Here is a 12359-nt window from a genome sequence, read left to right on the forward strand (position 1 = left end):
AGTTTGAGAGTGTGATAGTGGGGAGAAAGAGGGAGCGAGGTGGTGGCGGTGGATGGAGAGATGTTAAGAGTAAGAGAGAGACAGAAACATGAGAGACTTGCATTTATATTGTGTTTTTCACAACTTCAGGGAATCCTAAAGTACTTCACAGGACTTTTTGAAGTGTCCTCACTATTGAGTAGACGGCAGCCATTTGGCTCATTGTGTCTGAGCTGGCACTCCCAAGGAGTAATTCATTTAACTGCCACATTCCCACCTTCTCCTCACATCCCTAAACAGTCTTCCCTTTCAGATAGTTAGAAAATGTAGAAACGTTTTCAGCACAGAAAGAGGCCACTCTGGCTATTATGTCTGTACTAGCCTAGAAGCAAGCCCCCCACCCTCCTTCCTCTCCCCAGCTGATCCCATTTCCCACCATTTCATCTGTGGCCCCAGAGATGGCAGACATCAGGATTAGCTCTACCCCACCTCGACCCCTTTGTTTTTAGTTTATTTAACTTTTTACTGTTCTCTACCTTTTATTTCTTTATTGTCTTTCTTTATTTTTCTTCCTCCCCCCGCCACTCTTTCCCCCTTTTTTATCTGCCCCCCCCCCACACACATTCCTTACCTTTTCTCTCCCTTTGCTTGCCCTTTCCCTTTTTACTAAATTTTACCTCTCTCCCACCCATTCCCCCCCTCCCTCCACACTTCATCTGTCACAGTTTCTGATTTCAGCTTCTCTGTCATTTGGCCATTCACACCCTTTATTCTCTCTATGGGCTGCCATTAGCAGCCCTGGTTTTGTGGCAATGACTCATCCTTCATTCCCTCCCTCTGCGGCAGAAATATCTCCCACTTTCTCTGCCTTTTAGCTTCGACAAAGGGTCACCTGGATTCGAAACGTCAGCTCTTTTCTCTCCTTACAGATCTGTCAGACCTGGTGAGATTTTCCAGCATTTTCTCTTTGGCTTATAAAAGAGATCTTAAAGAAACATATAGGATTATGAAGGGAATAGATAAGATAGAAGCAGGGAAGTGATTTCCACTGTTGGGTGAAACTAGACAGTGGCCTCAAAGTAAGGGGAAGCAGATTTCAGACTGAGTTGAGGAGGAACATTTTCACACAAAGGGTTGTGAGTCTGTGGAATTCCCTGCCCAGTGAAGCAGTTGAGGCTACCTCACTGAATGTTTTTAAGGCAAGGACAGATACACTTTTGAACAATAAAGGAATTAAGGGCTAAGGTGAGCAGGTGGGTAAGTGGAGCTGAGTCCACAAAAAGATCAGCCATGATCTTATTGAATGGCGGGGCAGGCTCGATGGGCCGAATGGACGACTCCTGCTCCTAGTTCTTATGTTTATGTTTTATGGGGATAGGGCCTGGATGGGATTGTGGTCGGTGCAGACCCGATGGGCCAAATGGCCTCCTTCTGCACTGTATGAACTATGATCTAAGTCCAAAATCGTTAATATATACCGCAAAAAACAAAGTAATGTAGGAAATATGACAGCCACTTTGTGCACACCTAGATCCTCAGAACAGCTAAAACAGATAAACTGTTTTAGTGATTTTAATTAAGGGATAAACATTGGCCAAGACATCCGTCAAAACAATGCCGCAGGATCTTTTATAACCATGAGAGAGGAGAGGGCCTGGGTTTAAAATCTCACTTGTAAGGCAGCACCTCGGGAGAGCAGTTCTCCTTCAGTATTATGACAGCATATACATTTGGGTTTAAATCTCTGGAGTGGGATTTGAACTCCTTGCTGACTGAGAGGTGTGAGTGTAGTCAGTGAGGTTCAGCTGACACAGGGAGGAGAACAAAAGTGCAACAAAGGCCCCATAATTTGTGGTGAAGCCCTGAACAACCAAAGAACCCAGCAAGGCCAGAGAGCTGGACATCCTGATGATCTGAACAGCAATACCACATTAACAAAGTTTAACTCTGTTTTCCACTCAGCAGCTGAACAAATGAACTACCTGCCATTTGAAGACAGGAGCTGGGAATCCTTAGCAACAGTCCCTGACAACTGGGAGAGGAAAGAGGTCATCCATCAACTTAGGAGATTGTCAATAGGACAACAGAGCTGAGGATCAGGGTAAGGGCAGCACTCCTGCACCTCCTAGCCATAAATGCAGAATGAATGACTTACCCTGTGAAAGGGTCAGCTCCTGTCTACCGCCCACCGCCTACCGTCTCACTGACCCTCTGGAAACTCAAGAAGCAACAAACCATTTTAAACTGCACTAGAAAATCCTGATTTAGATGAGTTAGTATTTCCTCAAATCTCTACAGGGGACTCTGAGACGCCCCAAAATCTCCATCAAATTGAAACTGGTTATGGGCACGTGTGCAGGGTGTTGGTAACATGTTCCCCCATATTTAACCTTTTATCTTGTTCACCCCTTCTTCCATCCTTTGTGAGGGGATTAATATTTTGTTCAAATGAGAGAGATAGTATAAGAGAGAGGAAGAGAATGACTGAGTTACAGAGAGAATGGAATGGAAGGAAGAAACTGAAAGTGAGACAAGAAAGGACAGGATGAGCAAAGTGAAAGAGAGGGAATGATACTGGGGCACACTAACCATCTCACACTAGACCCTGAGTAATCGGATATCAAACACTCGCATACCTGGCATCTATAGAGCTTTCCACAGACAGTGGGGAGAAAATCCGATCGTAGCTAGTCTCCTGAAAGATAAAAACAAAATCTCAGATCTATTATTTCAGTAAGAAGTCTCACAACACCAGGTTAAGATTTATTCAGAATCACAAGCTTTTGGAGTGCTCCTCCTCCATCAGGTGATGCTGATGAAGGAGCAGTGCTCCGAAAGCTCGTGATTCCAAACAAACCTGTTGTACTTTAACCTGGTGTTGTGAGACTTCTTATTGTGCCCACCCCAGTCCAACACTAGCATCTCCACATTATATTATTTCAGAGTATGTGTGTACCTGAAACAACATCGTTTGCATGAAGCAGGGGCATGATCAACGTACCAGTCCATATAGTAACCAACATTTCTATACACACAGGGTGGCGTGGTAGCACAGTGGTTAGCACTGCTGTTTCACAGTGCCAGGGACAAGGGTTCGATTCCCATTTGTGTCACTGTCTGTGTGAAGCTTGCACGTTCTCCCCATGTCTGCGTGGGTTTCCTCCAGATGCTCTGGTTTCCTCCCACATTCTGAAAAATGGGCTGGTTAGGTGCAGTGACCCAAACAGATGCTGGACAGTGGCGACTGGGGAATTTCACTGTAACTTCATTGCGGTGTTAATGTAAATCTTGCTTGTGACTAATAAATAAAAAACTTTAAACTTTTTACAATCACACACAAATGCAAGAACTTTACCACAGACAGATCCTCACAGACACACAGATTGTTGAAACTGGCCTTGCCCCAGTTTGATTCTTGTCTCTCAAATTCTGTAACCATCCCTCCCTCTGTGTAATTGTCCCTCCTCGCACAGTCCCCTGTATTTGCCCCTACCTCCTGTATTTGCCCCAGCTCCTGTCACTCTTCCATATTTGTCCCTCAGAGTGGTTTTTTTCTCACATTGAGAGTGGATAATGCAGTAAGTGGAGTGGGGAATGCTCAGGGGTAAAATATCCTGTCCCTGGTTTCCTTACTAGTTCTGTTGGGTCCTGCTATTTCTAGGGTTTTGCCATCTATCTTACCCAGGGTGAATGGCACAGGGAAGTGAGAGGAGGTTGGGGCAATTATAGGGAAATTCCAAATTCAGACCGCTTGTTCAGTCAGGAAGTACGCAATGTGAGGTGAGGTGCGCCTTCTCCAGAAGTAGGTTCTCAGGCTCCTCTTAAAGGAAAGCAGAGAAGTAGAGAAGTTGTGTAAAGACTAAGACAGAAGATAGCAGTGTGCACCATCTCCAAGATGCACTGCAGGAATTCAAAACGCTCCTTCGGCTGCACCTTCCAAACCCGTGACCTTTACCATCTAGAAGGACAAGGGCTGCAGACACATGAATCATCACCATCTGGAAGCTCCCCTCCAAGCTACTCACCATTCTGACTTGGAAATATATCAACATTTCTTCACTGTCACTGGGTCAAAATCATGAAAATCCCTTCAGCATTGTGTGGGTGTACTTACACTACTTGGGCTGCAGTGGTTCAAGAAGGCAGCTCATCATCACCAATTTAAGGGCAATTAGGGCTGGGCAATAAATGCTGGCCTGGCCAGCAACACCATGAATGAATAAAAAAATGCAAGAAAATAAGTTGATATAAATACAGTTACACAGATACATAGAAGCTCATAAACACACATAGACACAGGTACACAGACATACACGTATACAGAAGAACAGGTATCTAACCACCGGGTACTTCTTCAGAGTCCCTCATACCAATAGTTATGATTGATTTGCCTTGTGTTGTCTTGTACTCACTGTCACTCGTTGTATGATGACACTGTGAAGTGTGTCCGATGAGATCTGCAGCAAATTGGCCACAAGCCGTATCTCGGTGTGACTGACAATGACAGCCAGCTCCTGGGACCCATCCTAAAAAAGAACCCTCAAGGTCAGTCAGATATCAGAGTTACCCTGTTACAGCAGTCACTCCCTGACTTAGCGGGAGTGTTTGACAGCTCCACTGAGTTTGAAGGTAAAGCAATGCCTGCCTACTTGCAATTGGGGAAGTGTTACCTGGAGACAGGTAAGTCCAGGAGGAGGAGAATTCAACCTGGGATTGGGAACCTGGGATTGATGCAATGAAGGTGCCAGGTGGCACCTATGGGCCCATGGTTTTCAATAAGGTGTCAAATATTCATTAAGTAAACTCAGCACATTAGAATTCAGTGGAGGTCATTCAGCCCATCTAACCCATGTCTCCTCTGTACAGCAATCCAGCCTGTCCTATTCCCTGCTGTATCCCCATAGCCCTGAACATTTATTTTTCTGATGCGCCAAACTAATTTCCTTTATTGATGATCTCATAGACAGCGAGTTCCAGGTCATCACCACTCACGGTGTAAAAAAGCTTTTCCTCGCCACCCACCTCTTCTGCATCATCTGCTCAAAGCCTTAAATATCTGTCCTCCAGACCTTGTAGCATTAGCCAATGGGAACAGTTTTCTTTGTTTACTTATCTAACCCTGTCATCATCTTGTACACTTTGAGCAAATCTCCCCTCAATCTCCTTTGTTCCAAGGGAAATAACCCTCGCTTCTCCAATCCTAATCCTGTAACTAAAATCCTTCATCTCTCGAACTGTTTTGGTAAATCCCCTTTGCAGCATCTCAAGGACGCTCACATCCTTTCTAAATTGTAACCAGAACTCTGTAATACTCAAATTGAGGCCTAACCAGAATTTCATAAAGGTTCAGCAAAATTTTCCTGCTTTTGTATTTAATACCTCATCTGCTTTACTATCTACTCTTTAAAGATCTATTTGCACACACCACCAGCTCCCACAGTCCCTGTACCCTCTTTATAACTTGGCTGTTTAGTTAATTGTCTCTCCCTAACCCTCCTGCAAAAAATCACCTCACATTTCTGCGTTTTAAATGTTATCTGTCACATTGTGCACATTCTATGTCATTTTACAGCTGACTCGTATCACCCTCATCGTCAATCACACTTAAATCAGCAGATTTTACTAGCATTTCCATTCCAAATCATTTATATTATTGCGAATACCTTGTTCACAACTAACAAGAATTTGACTATTAGTTTTAAGAATTAAAACTTTAAATGGGGCATCTGGTAAAAAAACCCTTAAAACAACTTTGATGTAAATCAATTTAAATAAGCCTGGAATAAAAAACAGAAAATGCTGGGTAAACCTGAGTTTATTACAATTGAATGGTAGCTTGTGTTTCTCTGGCAAGGTCAGAGCTGAACAATTAATGACCTATTCGAGTCCAGATGATCCTTTAACAAAAGGTCACCTGGACTTGAAACATCAGCTCTTTCCTCTCCTTATACATGCTGCCAGACCTGCTGAGATTTTCCAGCATTTTCTCTTTTGTTTCAGATTCCAGCCTCCGCAATCATTTGCTTTTATGAATAAATGATCTATCTCTAAGCTTAAAAATGAGTCAGGAGTCTGGAGGGAGGGCAATTACATCAATTAAAAATATAAATTATTCAGAATCAAGAGGTTTTGTTAAAGGTAAAATAACTAACATACATTTTAGATTGAGAACACCAAAAGAACACCACATTGCCACAGAGATAGTGATTCAAGAGCCTTGAACAGAAGGTTATTTTTGTTTAATTCAGCCACGTGTTTGCTAACAAAGCAAGCAGATCAGTTAAGGAACAGACTGTTGTGGACTTGGCTTTGTGTAGGCTGAGAGGGACGGCCAAACGAAATGAAAGTTAGTCAAACTTGCATTTAAGCACAAAAATATTAATTTTATTGTTCACCATCTGGAATGGTGTTCAATCTCAGTTTGGATTTTGTGAGGGGAAAGTAGCTGGAACTTTGCCGTAGCTTCCAGCTAATGGAAAAAATCTATAGTGGTCTTCACAGACCTTGAGGCAGAAAGCAGTCAGCAAGTTAGCTCAGAAAGCTGTGGGAAGCAGTTTCAGTATCTGCCAACATCTTGGCCAAGGTGCTGAGGTATCCACAGTCCTTACCTGTAAAGGTGGAGGGTCAAGTAGCCTAAATCTAATGCAAAAACCCTCATAGTTTCTTATCTCCGAGGATAGCTGGAACTCTGAGCAGAATTAAATTGATTTCCAGGGGGCTGCAGTGTATCTTTGAGTTGGTCCTAGGAAATTGAGTGAACCTTCAAAACTTAGCAAGATAAGGAAACTCAAGGGAAAAATAATAAATGTAACTGAGTTTATAAACAAGGAACAACAAACTTTAAGTTCATAGTGCATACTTTGTTTAATTATTTTTGATCTGAAAGAGAGCTTGATTTTCTTTTAAAATGTGAAATCTTGCGGTATAGCTCTGTCAGGTGATTGCTGGGTGTTTGAATTTTTCTTCAAACATTAAAGTTCCAAACATAATGGTAACAAATGCTCAGAGCATCCTATTTCTGGCGGGTTGTACACGCCCACAACAACTTTCCTCCACCCCTCCCCCCAACCTTCAACCCACCTCAACCCCAAACTCACCCCAACACCATAATTACCTCCCAACCCTCCATCTATCCCACCATCTGACTGCTTCTGATCCCTGACCACCTGATTCCTGACCACCCGACACCAGAAGGTCTGACAACACCAGGTTTAAGTCCAACCGATTTATTTGATAGTACGCTCATTAGCTTTCGGGTTAGTCCCTTCGTCAGGTGAATGGAGAGTTCTGGCCTCAGACAGAGCTTATAAAGCACAGACAATTTACAGTAAACTGTCTGCGCTTTATATGCTCTGTCTGAGGCCAGAACTCTCCATTCACCTGACGAAGGGACTAACCTGAAAGCTTGTGAGTTTACTATCAGATAAATCAGTTGCACTTAAACCTGGTGTTGTCAGACTTTTTACTGTGTTTACCCCAGTCCAACGCCGGCATCTCCACATCATCACCCAACACCTGTTTCCCCTGAACACCCAACCCTCCCCTTACCTCTAATTTCCTTCTGCAGACAATACAAATTCCTTTCTCTCAACCATCCAGACCCAAACCACAACCCGCTCCCAGCCTAACCCCTCACCGACTTAACTTACATACATATAATCTCCCTGGCTTCTCCAAGCAGCTGGGACTTGTTTTGTTGGGTTGCCTGCTATCCGCAGTGTGTCCTGCATAGACACCATTAAGCAGTCTTGTAGAAGTGACCAAAATCTTTATTAATTACTGAACTATGTACATATTTACAGTCGACAACATGTATAAACCTTTTAGGACTGAGGTGAGGAGAACTTCCTTCACCCAGAGAATGATGAATTTGTGGAATTCACTACCAGAAAAGGCAGTTGAGGCCAAAACATTGTGTGTTTTCAAGAAGGAACTAGATATACTTCTTGGGGCGAAAGGGATCAATGGGTTTGGGGAAGGCAGGATCAGGGTATTAATTTAGTGATCAGCCATGATCATAATGAATGGCGGAGCAGGCTTGATAGGCCCAATGGCCTGCTCTTGCTTCTATTTTCTATATATATATGAATATATGCAGGCTCTGTGTTGCTACCTCCGCTCTACACTGATGATCAAAGCTCTTCTTGCATCACTGATGAGCAGTATTGAACTCAGTTCCAGGTTAACCCTTAATTACTGGATCCTTCAATACAACTGTAGTTACCGCGCCGCAGAGATTCTATCCCAATTATATATCAAAAAGGCAGCAGTCTCACGCTGAACCTTGGCAAATATCATTTGTTTACCATCCTCCAGTCTTAAAAATAACCATTTACTGTTTTCTGTTACAATTACATGTTACAGTTCTGAGCTCAGTATCTGGGGTTTTACAAGTCCAAATACTCATTGCAAACTGCCAATTTTATACATTTCTCTTACTCCTTCTACGTGACAGCTCACACAAAGCTGCTCAACATAATTACGTAAACGTTAAAATACAACTTGATGTCCGAGGAATTTTAATGAGCTTGTCACTGATCAATAATTTATTTTGTTTAATTAACTACCTTTATCCATGGAGCCAACAAGTATATCTCTCTTACTTTGTGATCTTATCAATAGTTCCACAGAATTGCTATGTTACCAAATGAAAACTTTAATTATAAATCTGTCTTTGTTTCTATACTAGTGTGGTAATTAAAAACAGTGATGTATTTCCAGATGCGTGCCTTTGAAGAAATCACTTATTTTACCACACTTGCTGTCAACTGCTTAAAATTCTCAGAAACCTATGAATCATGGCGATGACATGTCGCTAATCAGGTTAACTGAAGTGGAAACTGATTAACAGGCAAAGGCTAAAGATTAACTTCACTGCACCAAAAAAGAGCAGTTGAGGGGATTGCTGCATTAATGGACTTTAGGAAGGTTGAAAGAGCCTTTCCAAATGTGCCACTGGGTAAAGCTGGGACTAAGGAAAGAGGGACGGAGTCTGGTACGAAAGCAAGGATACCTATTCATACATTGCCAGGCAGGCCAGGTATAGCACTGAGGGTGCCCATGCAACTGTGGCACCAAAGGTTTCAGTGCAGATGTGGCACTGTGTGTGTCAATGCAGGTGTGTCACATTGGGTGTCCATGCAGGTGTGGCACATTGGGTGTCCATGCAGGTGTGGCACTATACCTACAGATACATGGTAAGAATGGTATAGAGGGATATGGGCGAAACACAGGCAATTAGGACAAGCTTAGTGGTAAAAATTGGGTGGCCTGGACAAGTTGGGTCAAAGGGCCTGTTTCCATGCTGTAAATCTCAATGACTCTATGACTGTGACACTTAAGAACAATGGTGGGAAGTTACGCGTGGAACCACGGGAAGTGGGTGAAATCCATAATGAGTACTTTGTATCAGTATCCACCAAGGAGAAGGACATGACAGATGAGGTGTGTGAATGCTCTAGAAAATGTCAATATATCAAAGGAAGAAGTGTTCAGTGTCCTAAATTGCATTAAGATTGACAAATCTCCAGGACCGGATGGGATCTATCCCAGGTCACTACCAGACACAAATGGAGAAGTAGTTGGAGTTTTAATAGATATCTTTGCATCTTCTTTAATCACAGGCAAGGTTCCAGAGAACTGGAAAATAGCCAATGTGATTCCCTTGTTTAAGAGAGGAAGCAGGGATAATCCAGCAAATTATATGCTGGTGAGCCTGACGTCAGTGATGAGGAAGCTTTAGGAGAAGATACTGAGGGACAGGATCTATGCACATTTGGATGAAAATAGACAGTGACAGACAGCGTGGTTTTACACAGAGAAGATCATGTCTCACCAACTTGATTGAGGTTTTGAAGAGGTGGCAATGAAAATTGATGAGGAAGGGCTGTGGATGTAGTTTAAATGGACGTTAGTAAGTCATTTGACAAAGTCCTAGATGGCAGACTGGTACAAAAACTAAAATTATATGGGATTCGGGCAGGGCTGCCTAGATGGATACAGAACTGGCTTTGTCATAGAAGACAAAGAGTAGCGATGGAAGGGTGTTTTTCAGAATGGAGATCTGTAGCTAGTGGTGTTCTGCAGAGATCAGTGCTGGGGCCTCTGTTATTTATAGTATATATAAATGATCTGGAAGAAACTGTGGGTGGTCTGATTTGTAAGTTTGTGGATGACACAAATATTGGCGAAGTTGCTGATAGTGCTGAGGATTGTAAAGGATACCACAGGATATAGATAGATTGGAGATTTGGGTACAGAAATGACGGATGGAGTTTAATCCGGACAAATGCGAGGTGATGCATTTTGGAGCATCAAATTTAGGTGTGAATTATACTGTAAATGGCAGAACCCTGAGGAACATTAACACACAGAGGGATCTGGGTGTGCAGGTCCACAGTTCCCTAAAAGTGGCAACACAGGTGGCCAAGGTGATTAAGAAAACATACGGCACGCTTTCCTTCATCAGCCGGAGCATTGAGTACAAGAGTAGGGAAATCATGTTGCAGCTATATAAAACCTTGGTTAGGCTGCATTTAGAGTATTGTATGCAGTTCTGGTCACCACACTATCGGAAGGATGTGGAAGCTTTGGAGAGAGTGCAAAGAAAGTTCACCAGGATGTTGCCTGATCTCATTGGCCACAAGGAGAGGTTGAACAAATTAGGATTGTTTTCACTGGAAAGACGGAGGCTGAGGGGAGACCTGATAGATGCCTATAAAATTATGAGAGGCGGAGACAGGGTGGATAATCAGAGGCTTCTTACAAGGGTGGAAGTGTCAATTACAAGGGAGCACAGGCTCAAGATGAGAGGGGAGTTTAAGGGAGATGTGCAGGAGAAGTTTTTCATGCAGAGAGCGGTGGGTGCTGGAACACACTGCCAGAGGATGTGGTGGTAGCAGGCACAGTAGCAACATTCAAGAGACATCTAGATGAACATAATAAGAATATAAGAACTAGGAGAAGAAGTGGGTCATCTGACCCCTCGAGCCTGCTCCACCATTCAATAAGATCATGGCTGATCTTTTCATGGACTCAGCTCCATTTACCCGCCCGCTCACCATAACCCTTAATTCCTTTACTGTTCAAAAATGTATCTATTCTTGCCATAAAAACATATAATGAGGTAACCTCAACTTCTTCACTGGGCAGGGAATTCCAAAGATTCACAACCCTTCGTGTGAAGAAATTCCTCTCAGTCCTAAATCTGCTTCCCCTTATTTTGAGGCTATGCCCCTAGTTCTAGTTTCACCCACCAGTGGAAATCACTTCCCTGCTTCTATCTTATCTATTCCCTTCATAATCTTATATGTTTCTATAAGATCTCCCCTCATTCTTCTGAATTCCAATGAGTATAGCCCCAGTCTACTCAGTCTCTCCTCATAAGCCAACCCTCTCAACTCCAGAATCAACCTGGTGAATCTCCTCTGCACCCCCTCCAGTGCCAGTATATCCTTTCTCAAGTAAGGAGACCAAAACTGTACACAGTACTGCAGGTGTGGCCTCATCGGCACCTTATACAGCTGCAACATAACCTCACTGTTTTTAAACTCCATCCCTCTAGCAATGAAGGACAAAATTCCATTTGCCTTCTTAATTACCTGCTGCACCTGCAAACCAACTCCTTGAGATTCCTGCACAAGGACACCCAGGTCCTTTGAGGTACTGAGGAGGGTATCAAGGTCGCAGGAGTGTACAGGCAGACAGGAAGGTGGGTTGAAGTGTGTCTACTTCAATGCAAGGAGCATCCGGAATAAGGTAGGTGAATTTGGAATGTGGATTGGTACTTGGGACTATGATGTTGTGGCCATTACTGAGATATGGTTAGAACAGGGACAGGAATGGTTGTTGGCAGTTCCGGGGTATAGATGTTTCAGTAAGAGTAGGGAAGGTGGTAAAAGAGGTGGAGGAGTAGCATTGTTAATCAAGGATAGTTTAACGGCTGCTGAAAGGCATTTCGAGGGGGATCTGCCTACTGAGGTAATATGGGCTGAAGTTTGAAATAGGAAAGGATCGGTCACGTTGTTAGGAGTTTTCTGTAGGCCCCCCAAATAGTTATAGAGATGTGGAGGAGGAAATGGCAAAGCAGATTATGGATAGGTGTGGAGGTCACAGGGTAGTAGTTATCATGGGTGACTTTAACTTTCCAAATATTGAGTGGAACCTTTATAGGTTGAAAAGTTTGGAGGGGAGACTTTTTGTACAGTGTGTGCAGGAGAGTTTCCTGACACAAAATGTGGATAAGCTGACAAGAGGTGGGGCCACATTGGACTTGGTACTGGGTAATGAACCGGGCCAAGTGTTAGATTTGTTTGTGGGAGAGCACTTTGGAGACAGTGATGACAATTCGGTGTCTTTCATTATTGCAATGGAGAGGGCTA

General features: G+C 43.2%; 1 protein-coding gene across 1 annotated transcript in view; it reads right to left on the reverse strand.

The window, feature by feature from the left end:
- Nucleotides 1-12359, reverse strand: part of myo15b (myosin XVB) — a 322763-nt gene that overhangs the window by 267804 nt on the left and 42600 nt on the right. The window contains exons 11-12 of the mRNA XM_080209162.1: nt 4392-4505; nt 2616-2674 (exon numbers count right to left, since the gene is read on the reverse strand). Coding sequence (XP_080065288.1) covers nt 2616-2674; nt 4392-4505 — 173 coding nt within the window. The remainder of the gene's footprint in view (nt 1-2615; nt 2675-4391; nt 4506-12359) is intronic.

The sequence above is a fragment of the Carcharhinus amblyrhynchos genome, chromosome 21 (assembly GCF_965287045.1).
Source record: "Carcharhinus amblyrhynchos chromosome 21, sCarAmb.v2.hapA, whole genome shotgun sequence".
NCBI lineage: Eukaryota > Metazoa > Chordata > Chondrichthyes > Carcharhiniformes > Carcharhinidae > Carcharhinus > Carcharhinus amblyrhynchos.